Raw genomic sequence first — 16,324 nt, 5'->3', positions numbered from 1 at the left:
TGTGCTTCTGAAAAAGTTACAGCTGAGCATCATCATAGACAGTGCTTATTGTTAGCTTTTGGTTTCTCCTGGAGTCGGTAATTGCATTTTTCTTCCGGGACAGTTTTCCACAAGGTCAGTCACATTAGAAAACCCAAAAGGTCTCGATTTGTTTATGGGTAACTTCCCTCCTGGAATGTTCCGTTCTCCTTGGCGGTGTTGCTCTCTAGGCAGTCTTGTGAATGGGGCTTGTCAACTTTTAGCTTTGTGGATAATGTGAATGGGATCTTCGTCCCGCTCGAGTTTTTAACAGGTTTTGGTTGATGTATTGGGAACGTATTGGTAATGAAATGTCAGAAAATATGTTTGTGTTAATGACTTTTAGTGTCTATGATATATGTTGGTTTCCTTAACTTTCCTCCAAGTCATGTGTATAACTACTGTACTAGTGTTCACCAGTCAAACCAAGCACGAGGAGCTGGAGTTCCTCCTTCTAAGTCAAAAAAGGGGCAGACGCCTGGAGGAGCTCAGTTTGTTGGCCTGGAATTATACAAACGACTTAAGGAATTTTTGAAGAATTACTTGACAAATCTTCTTAAGGTAAGATGTTTTACATATGTACTGAGTATTTACAACAGGATGTAAAAAGGGAGTGAAATAATGGTTCTAACTTACTTGTTAAATTTTCACTGTCATCTGTTCATTGTTTTAGACACTAACGTGGGTGACAATGTTTTGCATAGTCTTTTACCTGCTGTGAATATGAAACCATCATAAACTATATTCTGGGGGTTTTGTTCTTTCGAGGCAGAGGTCTCACTATGTTGCCCAGGCTCAATTTGATCTCCTGGGCTCAAGTGATCCTTCCTCTTCCGCCTCCTGAGTAGCTGGGACTCTGCAAATGCTCACCACCGTGCCCAGCTCATTTTGGTTTTTTTTTTTAATTAGAAAGCTTTGATAACCTTTTAGCATAATAGTACTTTCCTTAAATTACCACCATGTTAGATTTGGTTGTTAGAAATGTTGAACTTTTTCATTTAAAGCAAATATGTATTCAAATTACCTGCATTTTATTGTGAACCCAGTGTGTGGTGTTCCCTATCAAAGCGTTATCAACAACTGTAAGGTTATTCCGTGGAAATCATGGTTTTCAAATGTGATCTTGCTTTTTACACATGGTTGTGAAGTACCTTTTTTTTTTTGTTTTAAGACAGGGTCTTGTTCTGTCGCCTAGGCTGGAGTGCAGTGGTGCAATCATAGGTCATTGCAGCCTCTCACTCCTGGGCTCAAACAATCCTCCCGCCTTAACCTTCTGAGTAGCTAGGACTACTGGTGTACACCACCATACCCAGCTCCCAGCTAATTTTTAAATCATTTGTAGAAGCAGGGTCTCTCTGTGTTGCCCAGGGTGGTCTCCCAACTCCTGGGCTCAAGCAGTCCTTCTGCCTCAGCCTCCCAAGTGTTGGGATTACAGGTGTGAGCCACTGTGCCTGGCCATGATGTGTATTTCAAAACTGCTGTGAAATTGTGCTGGTGGCTAGGATGAGTTTCTCTGTGAATATCCATTTCCTTCTAGCATAGGTCTCTCCCACTCCAAGCCTTTGCTTGGGCAGTGGTGGAGGCTTTTCCCCTCATCTCCTGCCTTTTTCTTCCTTGATCTTCATCCTTTGTAGCGAAGGCAGTGTGACTCCTTGTATCCAGCCACAGGATGAGCAACTGGCTCCTTCTTCTGGTTCTATACTGTCATTGAGGGAAGACAGCTGTATTCTCAACCCAGGGAAATTTGCAGGAACCTTCTGTGTATATATTTTAAACATTTTTGATTTATACAGTGTTTCAGAAATGTCCTCGTCGTGCAAAAGTGTTTTACCTAATTTATTTTTACACGCTAATTGAAAACTTAAACATCATGCTAATGACTATACATAGTTGATTGGCCACAAGTTGCATCTAGTGTATTATTTTCATCTTCCCCAAATGGTGTGTTTAAGGTCTGACTGAAGCCACTGTTCTTTTTATTCACAACACATTGTAAAGTGAATGTTGTAATTAATAATTCTTTAGTACTAAAGTAAGAAACAGTGTATTGTGCTATATAAAAATGTTGATGGCCATGCCATCAGTGATACTTTTGCATTTTAAAAAGGTCAAGTACCATCATCCAGAATAGCTTAGCTTTACATTTTAAAGTTCATTTCATATTATTTAAATGTAAATGAACAAAAAGTTGGTTATATCAAGAGATGATCCAGTTTTTCCATGGATTGTTCTGTCACTCGTGTACCTTAAGTGTGTGGAGCTTCAAGTCTGTCGTAGCCATTTAGTTTTCATTGAAGACACTGAGGCTCAGAGAACCCAGTGGGCTCAGCCTAGCCCTTCCTGCAGGGAGGAGCCCCCACCTTTCTCTTTGTGCTTCTCTGCTGCACACAGCTAAACGGCAGTGCCATTAATGTTTTTAAAGGGTAAGGCTTACTTGGTAGATGCCATTAATTCCTAAGAAAAAATTTCAAGTTAGTCTCCTTCAGATAAAAATTTGTGGCTTAAGTTGTGGAAATCTGGATAAAAATTTTGGTAAATGAACATTTTCTTTATGAGGTCTTGTTAAGAAATATTGTTATACCATTGTACCTTATTTTTTACAGATTACCACAAAAAAGTGTTTTCATTATTTTTAAGTAAATTTAAAGAAGGAAGAAGATGCATTTAAAAATTGAATAGTATTAGCCTTGTGGTCGAAATTGCTAATTAGGACATGTTGATTTGATTTTTTTTTTTTTTTTTTTTTTTTGAGGCGGAGTCTGACTCTGTTGCCCAGGCTAGAGTGCAGTGGTGCAATCTTGCCTCACTGCAACCTCTGTCTCCTGGGCTCAAGCGATTGTCCTGCCTCAGTCTCCTGAGTAGCTGGGACTACAGGCATGCACCACCACACCCGGCTAATTTTTGTATTAGCAGAGATGTGGTTTCACCATGTTGGCCAGGCTAGTCTCAAACTCCTGACCTCAAGAGATCTGCCCACCTCCGCTTCCCAAAGTGCTGAGATTATAAGTTTGAGTCACAGCACCCAACCAATTTTTTTTAAACAAAATATCAAAAATACAGATGATTTTGAGGTAAATTTCTTAATAAAAAGGAATTACCTGTATATCCTAATTGTTCAGGGTACTTTTATTTGAGTGTGTGTGCATATTTAATACCATGAAAAATGTTCCAGTTTAATTTGAGATGAAAGAATTCTTTTACTATATTCTTGAGAGAGTTTATTAGCATATTTTATATACAGAATAATTTAAAGAAGCTGTCTAAAATCACATGTATCAATGTATTTTAATGCAGTAGATGTTATTAACTTTTATTTTTAATTTATGATGTGACAAATTAGTCATCTTAAAGCTTTAGTTACCTTGTTTTTAGGATGGAGAAGATTTGATGGATGAGAGTGTACTGAAATTCTACACCCAACAATGGGAAGATTATCGATTTTCAAGCAAAGTGCTGAATGGAATTTGTGCCTACCTCAATAGACATTGGGTTCGCCGTGAATGTGACGAAGGACGAAAAGGAATATATGAAATCTATTCAGTAAGATTTTTATTTTAAAACCTTTTAAATGTATTTTTTAAATGATAAATTATCTTTCAGTAAGAATCTAGGCAAATATTAAGCTTTTTTTTAAATAGTAAACTAATTTTCATTGTTTTATCAATAAATGTCCCTTAAATATTTCTTAGCAAGAAAGAAGAAGAATGGGTAAATTGGAGTTATAAAATGTAGTTTGCCCATTTCTGCATTTGCTTTTTAAATTTTTCTTCTTTAGTTATTTGACCCTATCACCCCAGTTCGCCTGGGACTGCCTGAGTTTTCGCACAGAAAGCCCCGAGTCCTGGCAGCCCCAGGCAGGTCAGGTGCCGAGCGTGAGGCAAGCCCTAAGGATCAATGCTCGTGTGCTTTATAGTCTGAGAAACCCCACTTCAGGGAGAGGACCCTGAATTAATTAATTCCCAAATCACCCTCATTACTATATGTTTCTTCAGTCAGTCAACTGAAGGGTTTTTGTTTTTGTTTTTGTTTTCCCATTGGTTTTCAAAATATGTTCCTGTATTGGTCTGTTTTCATACTGCTGATAAAGACATATTTGAGACTGGGTAATTTATAAAGAAAAAGCAGTTTAATGGGCTCAACAGTTCCATGTGGCTGGGAAGGCCTCACAATCATGGAAGAAGGCACATCATAGATGGCAGCAGCCAAGGCAGAATGAGAGTCAGGTGGAAGCGGACACCCCTTGTAAAGTCATCAGATCTCATGAGACTTACTCATTGCCATGAGAACAGTATGGGGCAACCACCCCCATGATTCAGTTGTCTCCCACTGGTTCTCTCTCACGCCATGTGGGAATTATGGGACCTATAGTTCAAGATGAAATTTGGGTGGGGACACAGCCAAACCACATCAGGTCCCCAAACCTGCTGTGTCAGAATCACTTGGGGACTTGTTAGAAATGCAGAATCTCAGGCCTCATCCTAGACTTGAAGAGAAACTCTGGAGATGGGGCCCAGCAATGTTTTACCAGGCTCTCCAGACAATTCTGATGTATGCTGCAGTTTGAGAACCAGTGTTCTAGAGCAAGTAAGGGAGGACTCATAACAGTCTGTTCATAGGCTGTCAGCTCAACTCAGGCAATGCCCTTTAAAACTAGTTTTGTTAAAATGTCAGATTCTGCATAAAGGAGTTAATCACCATATCCAAGAATGTTGCTATAAAATAGCAATACTTTGTAGCTTCACTTTTGACAAATTTAAAAGAAAAACATAATGCTGTGTGCAGTGGCTCATGCTTGTAATCCTAGCACTTTGGGAGACCAAGGCAGGAGGAGACCAGCCTGGACAACAAAATGAGACCTCTGCAAAGAAAATATCCAGGCATGGTGACTCACCTATAGTCCCAGCCACACAGGAGGCTGCGGTGGGAGGATCGCTTGAGCCCAGGAGGTGGAGGGTGCAGTGAGCCACGATCATACCACTGGACTCTACCTTGACTGACAGAGTGAGATCCTGTCTCAAGGAAAAAAGAAAAGCATAATGTATCCCAGATGCACGACCAGTTTTTATTGTTTGTGTAGCTCCAGTTTCTATACCATACCAAGATTGTGGCTGCTTTATAATGATACTTTGTTATGTAGTTAATCTAGTTCTAACAGAAACTTTCTAGGTTTACTTGTTTGATTTGGGGTTTTTGTACTTCCCCTTTTCTTTAATATTTCACTTTTTTTAACTGACAAAAATATGTACAGCATACGTTTTTAAAATATATGTATATTGTGGGATGGCTCATGGGACTTTTTCTTTTTACATATAAATGCTTTCTTGAGACTGAGTTGTTAGTGTAGGAATCAGGATGATCTTAGTTCGTTTCCTTTTGGAAACCTGCTAGACCTGAAGTGCCATGTGTACAGTAACATCACAGACCCCTAAAAATCATTACGTTTTTCAAACTTATTCCGTACTGTTTTCAACAACAGTTAAAGCGAATATAAATAAAGAAGTTGAGATGACAGGTGTCTGTACTTGGATACTACTTGAAGTCGTTGACACTCTATAGTGGCGGCTTTCTGATTTCATCGTGATAGCATGTTTTGACCAACTTGTAATCTAGAGATTTTGATAAAATAATTTGAAATTTAGGTTATTTCCTATGACTTGAATCTTGGAAAACCACAGTAAAAGTATAAACATTTTGTTCTTTTTTTTCTCCAGCTTGCATTGGTGACTTGGAGAGACTGTCTCTTCAGGCCACTGAATAAACAGGTACCTACTGGTATGAGCGTGTGCGTGTTCCTTTTAAAATCCCTTCGCAGATTCATTGCTTGGTCTTTGTCTCTTCACTCTTTTGGATTTTCCCATCTTACATTGTTAATGGTTGTGAATGTTTAAGGGATATGTAGTAATATGTATCATATTCTGTAACCTGTATCTTATTTTCTACATCCTTTCTAAAGGTAACAAATGCTGTTTTAAAGCTGATTGAAAAGGAAAGAAATGGTGAAACCATCAATACAAGATTGATTAGTGGAGTTGTACAGTCTTACGGTAAATAATTTCCCTTTAGTTTATTCAAAGTTTTCACACCAAATGGCAATTACAACAGTGCTCTAACAGATTTCATTTTTAAAATGGTTTAATATTATAAAGGACATTGTTAGCATTTACAAAGGTACTTATATTTCTTTTTAAGTCAATGTGACTTTGTTTGATTTTACTCATAAAAGCTGTTTGATCCGTGTGCCTTAAGGAAATTTTGATGAAATAGACATTTTAATTATTTTCTTTTCTGGTCTCAGTGAATTCACTGGATATGTTAGAGTGTCAATAATTGAGCTCAATGATAACCAGAAATCTATATCAGCTTGAAAAATTGAGATTGAGAAACTGATGAAGTAATACAATGTCTTAAAAACTTGGGTAGCATTGTATTTCTTTGCAAATTTAAAATTATTTTTATTGCTTTTGGAAGTATAAAAGTTCTCTAAAGGAACTTCATCATGATTTTGAAGCATACCTGGCCATGGGTCAGAATTACTTGCTTTTTATACATCTTGGATTTTTTTCCTTTTTTATTTTATTAAAATAGTGTATTTTAATACTAGTGAGTAAGAGTTACTTATGTCCTGCCATTTCACATTTACCTTTTAAACATATCTTAAACTGAATGCTACACCTAAGTATATTCTGTGAAATATAACCAAAAAAATAGGGTAATTGAAATATAGCTCATATTCGTTTCTAGTGGAATTGGGGCTGAATGAAGATGATGCATTTGCAAAGGGCCCTACGTTAACAGTGTATAAAGAATCCTTTGAATCTCAATTTTTGGCTGACACAGAGAGATTTTATACCAGAGAGAGTACTGAATTCTTGCAGCAGAACCCAGTTACTGAATATATGAAAAAGGTAAGCTTAAATATAGTACTTTAAGTAGACTTAAGTTAAAATCATTGCAACTCAAGTGAATTCTTTTTAGCACATAGAGCTTTCTTTACAAGTCATTTGTTGGGCATTGTTTTCCTAGAGTGTCTTTATCAGGTGCAAGTGCTTCTCCTAATTCTCCAGGAGAAATTGGTAATCATGACTAAGAGTTCTCATTGCTGTTCTAAAGATGTAGCCATAATAGCTATAGGACTTTTTTTTAACTGTTTCTCCTAGAATGTGGATTTATATAATGGACATCACAATCATGTCAATGAGAAAATTTTAAGAAACAAATGTTCTCAGATTTGCAAACTTGAAGTTTTTGCTTTTTTGCTTCTAAAATGCCCCTAAGAATCTATTACATAGCTTTCAGGATTATATAGAGGAGAGGTTCTTCTGCAAGTAGGATTTAAATTCTAATATGAGAGGGTATTCTCCCACTTCAGCCTCCAGAAGTAATGGGACTCAGCTAATTGTTTTTTTTGTTGTTGTTGTTGTGTTGTGGTTTTTTTTTTTTTTTTTGTAGATAGGATCTTGCTATGTTGCCCAGGCTGGTCTCAAACTCTTGGGCTCAAGTGATCCTCCTACCTCAGCCTCCCAGAGTGCTGGGATTACAGATGTGAGTCACCACGCCCAGCTGATAATCAAGATCTAGTGGAATTGCTCTTTGTTTCTCTTTCTTAGAAACATAGATGTCTGGATTTAGGCTCTAAGGAATGACCTAGGTCTGGAGTCAGAGTCAGCAAACTTATCCTGTAAAGGACCGGATAGGAAATACTTTAGGCTTTGTGAGCTATGTGATCTCTTTTGCAGCAGTTCAGCTCTGCCATTGCAGCACTAAAGCAGCCAGTGGGATATGTCCACAAATGAGTGTGGCTGGGTTCCAGTAAAACTTAATTTACAGAAAAAGGCAGGCAGCATTTGGCCTACAGGCTATAGTTTGCTGACCCTTGAGCTAGCTGTGGTAGGACAGCGGTCCCCAACCCTTTTGGCACCACAGACGGCAGGGGAGCGGGGTGTGGAGAAAAGGGGGATGGTTTTGGGAGGAAACTCTTCCACCTCAGATCAAAGGAGCATGCACACAGATCCCTCGCATGTGCAGCTCACAATAGGGTTCGAACTCCTATGAGAATCTAATGCTGCCCCTGATCTGATGGGAGGCAGAGCTTAGGTGTAATGCTCACTCATCTGCTGATCACCTCCTGTTGTGCGGCTTGGTTCCTAACAGGCCACAGACCCATACTGGCCCACAGCCCAGGGGTTGAGGACCCTTACACTAGGAGATCTCCAGGGAATCTGGATCTTTCCAAGCATGACACCTGCTTCCCCTTTATTCCCTGTTTACTTGGAGCATAAATGGACTGCGGAATCCCTTTTCCAAATGCTGAGATGGAAAGTCAATTAAAAGTAACAACTCTGCTCTAACCTCATAGAGAAAGTCATATCTGGCTTGTTTGTGGTGACCTGAATACATTTTCCTATGGGAGATAGTGGTTATAAATGGGCTTAGAAGTTGGAAGTTGAAAGTCCTTGACAAATTTCTGATATCTCAAAATCTAACAAAAATGGAACTATTCAGAGTATTATACTTGGAATATTAATAGTTCCTTGTGTATAATGCTGGGCCAAATTGACTTTTGTATGCTGATCTGGAACCTAACCAGCTCACCCAGAGTTTCAAACAACTGCCTAACAAATGAACTTTTGAAACATCGTCTGTTTTGAATGTTAGCATTGCCTGTTATTTCATTGTTTAATATGACAGTGCTGTTTGCCTAAACATACCTCTTTATTAAACTCTGCTATATATGGTGATTCTTTAGAAACTAGATGTCCCTAAAGACCTCTTATCTAAATGCACATCCACGACAGTGGTACCTATTCTTTTTGAACAGGGTTTATTAGAGAATTGTGGTCATCTCCTTTTGTCCACCGTGATGAATTAGCAGTGGGCTAGGGCAAGGAAACGAGTGTTTTAGGGCAGAGCTACACAAGCACTCCCAGAACAGGTAAATCTGTTTTTAAAACCAGGCCTGACACCAAAGACAGTTGAGGAGCAGGGATTTCCAGTGGCCTGGATGCTTTCAATCTAGCATGAGCCCTGTCTTCAAGGAAGCAGTGTGCTTCCTATATCCTGGTTCCCATAGAGGGGATTCATTTCTAGAGGAGTTAAAGGTTTGGCCCAAATCCACTTAGATCTCACCAAACATGACTTCCATCACATTCTGAAAATTGATAATGCAGAGTCTTTAAGCATAAAATTGGCATTTGACCATGTAATTCTGCTCTCATCCTATAGCCTTGCATCTCAGACTGAGCTATGAGTCCAGTTTTAAATCCCCACCCTGCCACTTACTAGGGGGATGACCTTAAGGCTTCTCTTCCTCAATTTCCCTATCTGCAAAATGAGAATAATAATAGGTAATAGTGAAGATTAAGTGGGCTTTAGTATTTAAAAAGTTTAACATGAGATATTTATTAGTAAAAAGGTGCTTAGAGTAGTGTGTGGCAAAGAGCAAGGCTGATATATTTGGTATTACAAATATGTGTCCCACAGAACCTCCAGTGTATGCCTGGGAGGATGTAAAACCACAGGATAAAGGGTGGCAAATCTTAGTAACTTAGGGAGCATTTATGTTTACATCAAAACAAACATTCTATTAGGAAGTAGAACAGTATTGAGATAAAACATGACCCTTGAAAATATTCTGCAAATTTTAGCCAGTTCAAATTCCCTGGGTCTGTGTTCACTTTTCTCTATTAGGAGTTTTAGTGGAAACATTTGAGAATGTTTGGCTTGTGTTTCCATGGATGGCTTTGAAGAGTGAACCACCTTAGTGTTTCTAAAATATTTTACTGTCTCATGTGATTGAGACTGATCTGAGCTACAGAAACTGTACGACTACTCTAGGTTTCTAATGTCATTTTTTTTTAACTTTAAAAATACACCATAGTTGATTAATTTGCTTGTCTTTTTTGGTTTTTATTTTCCTTTTGTTTTTATTGAGAACCAATCCTAGTTAAATTAGTAAAGACAGTCTTCAATTGCATGCTTTTATGTAGTCATTGGAATTTGACCTTGGTGTTCTAATACAACAGTCTGCCAAATACAGTGATGATCAGGAGCCTATTTGACTTGGAATCAATAGAGAACCTAGCTGGCTGTCCATTCTGAAGCCTGATGACAATGCCTACAACCTTGGTTTCCTTGCCAATATATACAATAAGCTAGTGTTGAGGTCCCTCAGCCATGAATGTTTCTGTAATCACCTAGGTACCTGTTCACTCTTCCTGCCCCCTCAGCCCCTGCAGGAAGGGTCTGTAGAATGCTAAAAGGTGGAGAGCTGTGCCCCTCAGAGGATGAATCAGCAATGGCATCAAAGCCTAATCTTTCAACTGGGAAGGGGTAAAAGTATGTTTTGCTGCCTGAGGTGATTATGTTCTTCCAAGAAAGAGTTAGAACTTAAAACAGAAAAAGTGGTGCTGTTTGGTTTGCATGTTCTGTATTCCACCAGCTCTAGGTTCTTGAGGTATCAGTCTTAGTGAAGCATTAGATATAAAGCAGCATTTATTGTTTTAAAATAGCTTTATAATCAGAAAAACAAAATTACACGTTAACTGTAGACTTTTTGGAAAATACAAATAACATAAACTTACACACCTGGGGCACTGTTCCTGATTATATAAACCAAATTGAGATCATGATATAGATATTTGTAACTTATTCACTAATGATTTTTATTAATAGTTCATGTTTGATATTTCATTAACTGAACATACTATAATTTACCTCTTGTTGGAAATGTAGTAGCTTCAAGCTTTTTTCTGTTTCTTCATTTATGAATTGTCCTTTCTTCCTTGTGTTTTTATTTGTATGTACCCACGGCTTTGATGGCGACAATTACGTGTATTAAGAATATTGATCTTTTGATACATACTACAGATATTTTCCAAGTTTTTTTTTTACATTTAGCTACTTAGAATGTGTAATAAGGTTCTGACTTACATGGTTTAAACAATTGTCCCATTATTATTAGTTCTTGATAGTACCAAATCCTGCCCGATCATTTTTTATTTTGCGTTTTCTTGGCTCTTGATGATTCATTACCAGTTGAATTTTTCCAGATTTCTCCAAAATTATACCAAATTTGAAAATCTGGGCAAGGCAGGGTAGCTGACAGCCTGTAATCCCAGCACTTTGGGAAGCCGAGGCAGAATTGCTTGAAGCCAGGAGTTCAAGACCAGCCTGAGCAACATAGTGAGAACTTGTCTTTAGAAAAAAATTAAAAAGTTAGCCAGGTATGGCTGTGTGCACCTGTAGTCCCAGCTACACAGGAGGCTGAGGCGGGAGGATCACTTGAGCCCAGTAGTTTGAGGCTGCAGTGAGCTGATTATGCCCTTGCACTCTTTCCTAGGAGACAGAGCAAGATCCTGTCTCTGAAAAAAGTATTTTTTTTTTTAAATCATTTTGGAGAGTATTTGGATTTTTATAATTCAAAATATAATTCTCTTTATTTAGATCACCTGAATAATTTACTGAAATGTCTTCCTTGCTTTGATAAGTTAGTAGTATCTCAGTGACACTTTATACCACGTGTATTTCTGGTGATGGTCTGTAAAATATTCTGAATTCTCCTAATTTTGCTGCATTGTTATATTGCATCTTTGCTCTCCCCTCTTCCTCAGGAGGAAATGCAAGAAATTGGGATACATAAATAACTCAGTAGGTTTCAGAGGTGCATATTCAGTGTTTGAAAGAGAAGGCCATGTTTTCCTTTAGATTTTTTAAAAGTCTGATTTCTGATGATTATTTTCATGTGATCAGGGCTTATATTTGTGTGACTCTTGGCTTCAGGTAGTTTTTAATCTAAAGTAGTGCATCTTAGTATCTGCACAGAAGATCCATTCATTTCTTAGAGTGGCAGAGACATTACCTCAAAAAGATAAAATAACCACTCTCTGAGGGATAAAAATGGTGCAAAGACATTTGAACTCTTAATGATGATGATGTTAGGGCACTTAGAAAGGAATTCTGAAATGGAAATAGATCTTACTGAGAAAATGGCACACATCAGTGGCTGTTTAAATATGGTTGTCAATTACCCTAAGAGAAAATAACTTTTTCCTTTCTTTTTTTGAGAGATGGAGTCTTGCTCTGTTGCCCAGGCTGAATGAAATGCAGTGGCAAGATCATAGCTCACCATATCCTTTAACTCCCAGGCTCAAGCCGTCCTCCCGCCTCAGTCTCCTGAGTAGCTAGGAAGGACTACAGGTGCATGCCACACCTGGCTAAATTTTTTTTAGAGACAGGGTCTCTGTGTTGCCCAGGCTAGTCTCAAAATCCTGGCCTCAAGCAATCCTCCTGTCTCCGCCTCCCAAAGTGTTGGGATAATAGGCGTGAGCCATCCTGCGGAGCCCTCCCTTATTTTCTTAATCTAATTTTCTTAGAGCTGGCTTGTGAATTTAATTTGCCATTATTCAACTTCCTTTAATTTACATATTAAAGAATTGCAGCAATTCTTTACCAATGAAACAAAACCATTCACTTGAATTCATTTTCTCCAGGCAGAGGCTCGTCTGCTTGAGGAACAACGAAGAGTTCAGGTTTACCTTCACGAAAGCACACAAGATGAGTTAGCAAGGAAATGTGAGCAAGTCCTCATTGAAAAACACTTGGAAATTTTCCACACAGAATTTCAGAATTTATTGGATGCTGACAAAAATGAAGGTAAGCCACAAGACTCAAAAAATGTAGGTATTTATTATTATCTGCAGTTTTGACATTGCTTGAGATGCTAGACTCTCCGAGTCAACAGCATTACTTGCCCGTGTCAGTCATTTTTAAAAAGATGCATGTGTTTGTACATTGTTATGTACTGATGTCAGATTTCTACAGGGCATTTTGGTATGACTTAGGGCGAAGAGTATTTTTTCAGTTTAATTTAGAATGTGATTTTCTTCTTTTTTTTTTTTTTTTTTTTTTTGAGACGGAGTTTTTGCTTTTTTGTTACCCAGGCTGGAGTGCAATGGCGCGGTCTCGGCTCACCGCAACCTCCACCTCCTGGATTCAGGCAATTCTCCTGCCTCAGCCTCCTGAGTAGCTGGGATTACGGGCACGCACCACCATGCCCAGCTAATTTTTTGTATTTTTAGTAGAGATGGGGTTTTACCATGTTGACCAGGATGGTCTCGATCTCTTGACCTCGTGATCCACCCACCTCAGCCTCCCAAAGTGCTGGGATTACAGGCTTGAGCCACTGTACCCGGCCTAGAATGTGACTTTCTACATACACTTTAGCATTAAATGATGCTACCCTTAAGTTTTTTCTTGACTGTTCTTCCTTTGAAAATTCTCTGAGATGAGAAGACTGTCATCTTAGATTTCCCGTAGCCACTGCCTTGTTTTACTGGGGCATGTTAGGAGCTCAGTAAAAGATTGATGTTTGGATTTTTCTTCTGTGGTCCTCCTAAAGTAACCATATGCCATACATGTCTTAAATGAAGAATTTGGGAGACCTTTTCTCAACTCATTTGTTTTTATAGTTGAGATGGAAATCCATATTCTCCTTAAATATAGTCATTTTATTGATTGATTGATTGATTGATGGAGTTTTGCTCTTGTTGCCCAGGCTGGAATGGAGCAATCGTGGCTCATTGCAACCTTCACCTCCCAGGTTCAAGCGATTCTCCTGCCCCAGCCTTCGGAGTAGCTGGGATTACAGGCATGCGCCACAACGCCTAGCTAATTTTTTGTATTTTTTAGTAGAGACGCGGTTTCACGATGTTGACCAGGCTGGTCTTGAGCTCTTGACCTCAGGTGATCCACCTGTCTCAGCCTCCCAAAGTACTGGGATTATAGGAGTGAGCCGCCGTTCCTGGCCAATATATTAATTATTTTTAAACAAATACTTGAGTGCCTATTATGGCTCAGGCATAAATATTATTTAAATCTTGAGAATTTTTGGAAGCATTAGAATCATTTCTGATAATTTTTTTTTTTTTTGCTTATTCATATGTTAGTGGTTTCTCATAGTAAAGGGAAAAATAAACTTATAAACTCAAAATAGCATAATTTCATTGTTACTTTTAGCTAAACATACATATACCAAATTGGGAGTATTTGGTTATAATTAAATGCTATTGATTATTAAAGTCTAAAAACATGGTTATTTATTGCAGAGTATTTTTCATCTCAGTAGAAATACATAATTAGTAGAATGATAGGCAGAGTTTGTTTCAGTGCATAAAGGGATTTCTTCCTCTTTCAGATTTGGGACGCATGTATAATCTTGTATCTAGAATCCAGGATGGCCTAGGAGAATTGAAAAAACTGTTGGAGACACACATTCATAATCAGGGTCTTGCAGCCATTGAAAAATGTGGAGAAGCTGCTTTAAATGTAAGTAGATTTCATTGACAATCAGTCGGGCTAATCATTTCCACTTGTGAACAGCAAACCTGTGTTATGCATCTCTACTTCCAAATCTAAGTGGTAACATTTTCATTAGAACTCTGAGAACCTTGTTTTGGCTTTTTGAAGTAGATTCACAAACATCTTTGTTTAGTAAATACCTCTGGAAGTTATTCCCTTGCACTTTTTAGGTGTTAATGATGTCATTCTTTTTCCCCTTTCTTCCCTCTGTGAAATTCTTGTACTAAAAGAGAAAAGATGCTTCCATAGAAACAACAGTCTCCTGGAAACTGTTACTGTGCCACCCACAGTCCACAGTTGTGCCTTTCAGGAGCTTTGATCTGGATAGTAGCCTCTGGCTGAAGACCATAGGGCTGTCCTCTGGAGAGGCCCTGCAGTTTATAGCATTTTCCCACAGCCCTCTCCTTCCCCAGGGCTACATAGAGAATTCCTGCTAGGTCATCTGTAATTCAGGTGATAATTTCACATTGGAAATACTCAGTTTCTAAGACACAGATGAGTTACCTTCAGTTTTGCTCCAGTTGTGAACTTCAGTTGTAACTGGGAGAACAATAGAGAAGAATAGCTTCTTTTTTTTGAGGCGGAGTCTTGCTCTGTTGCCCAGGCTGGAGTGCAGTGGTGCCATCTCGGCTCTCTGCAACCTCCACCTCCTAGGTTCAAGCAATTCTCCTGCCTCAGCCTCTTAAGTAGCTGGGATTACAGCCATCTGTCACCATGCCTGGCTAATTTTTGTATTTTTAGTAGAGATGGGGTTTTACCATGTTAGCCAGTCTGGTCTCAAACTTCTGTCCTCAGGTGATTTGCCCGTGTCAGCCTCCCAAAATGCTGGGATTACTGGTGTGAGCCACCGCCCCGGACTGAGAAGAAAAGCTTCTCAAACACATTGGTTCTTATGTCTGAATGCAGAAAACTTCTCTTGCTTTGACTTTATTGCATTTAATGATAAATTACTTTTGATAACTATTTTCAGTAGAATTATCAAAAATAGTATATTTTTCTCCTTATTTTTCTGTTATCTTTGGAGGGCTTCTTTTCCATGTTTAATTTGGGGATTTGCTGCTGGCACTCTGCCACCTCTATGAATTATTAAAGGGTTGAGCATAAAGCCTTCCTTTAAGAAGGCTTCCTTTAGGCTTCCTGTTTTTAGGGGATTGGGAGCGGTTGGTTTTTTGTTTGTTTTGAGACAGAGTCTTGCTCTGTCGCCAGGCTGGAGTAGAGTGCCGTGATCTAGGCTTACTGCACCTCCACCTCCTGGGTTGGAGTGATTCTCCTGCTTCAGCCTCCTGAGTAGCTGGGACTACAGGTACACGCCACTACACTCAGCTAATTTTTGTATTTTTAGTAGAGGCAGCGTTTCACCACATTGGCCAGGATGGTCTCGATCTCTTGACCTCATGATCTGCCCAAGTTGGCCTCCCAAAGTGCTGGGGTTACAGGTGTGAGTCCCCATGCCTGGCCCTCCTTTAGGTTTCTAAGACAATTTTATGCTCACAAGATGGAAGTGAACTGGCTTAGCCATGGATTTTTTGAAAAAGACCTCTAGGTTTTAGTAAAAATGTAAGTATGAAGTCCTCAGTGTCGGCGCATACAGTGTCTTTACCGTGTGGTGATGACGGAGCCTGGCCCAGCTGTCTGCACTCAGATCTCAGCCCCACCGCTCACAGCTGTCTGACCCTCAGCGAGTTACTTCTGTCTCTGTCAGTTGTTATTTATTTATTTTTAGTAGAATGATAGTGCCTATCTCATAGGATATTTGTGAATAAACAGTACACGTGAAGTGCTTAAATCAGGGCACATAAGTGCTCAGCAGTGATGACTGCTTCATATTCTTAGGAGTACAAACAGTTTTTCTAATTTAAAAAAGTCATTTAAAAATTACCCTTCAGTTTTTATGACTTTATTTCCAAGCTGAATGTTCTCTTAAAGGGCCTGATGCACACACACACACCCG

At 38.9% G+C, this 16,324-nt stretch overlaps 1 protein-coding gene across 7 annotated transcripts in view; it reads left to right on the top strand.

Annotated features, from left to right (window-relative positions):
- Positions 1 to 16,324, top strand: part of CUL1 (cullin 1) — a 106,124-nt gene that overhangs the window by 55,973 nt on the left and 33,827 nt on the right. For all 7 annotated transcript variants that reach the window (XR_013524174.1, XR_013524173.1, XR_013524175.1 and 4 more), the window contains exons 3-9: positions 405 to 579; positions 3,391 to 3,558; positions 5,730 to 5,780; positions 5,972 to 6,062; positions 6,760 to 6,923; positions 12,507 to 12,669; positions 14,210 to 14,340. Coding sequence is in view for 4 of the 7 variants with exons in the window: in XM_035254495.3 (XP_035110386.1) it covers positions 405 to 579; positions 3,391 to 3,558; positions 5,730 to 5,780; positions 5,972 to 6,062; positions 6,760 to 6,923; positions 12,507 to 12,669; positions 14,210 to 14,340 (943 nt within the window). In the remaining 3 variants the exon portion in view is untranslated. The remainder of the gene's footprint in view (positions 1 to 404; positions 580 to 3,390; positions 3,559 to 5,729; positions 5,781 to 5,971; positions 6,063 to 6,759; positions 6,924 to 12,506; positions 12,670 to 14,209; positions 14,341 to 16,324) is intronic.

Source organism: Callithrix jacchus, chromosome 11 (genome assembly GCF_049354715.1).
Source record: "Callithrix jacchus isolate 240 chromosome 11, calJac240_pri, whole genome shotgun sequence".
NCBI lineage: Eukaryota > Metazoa > Chordata > Mammalia > Primates > Cebidae > Callithrix > Callithrix jacchus.
This window is presented reverse-complemented; position numbering and strand designations above follow the sequence as displayed.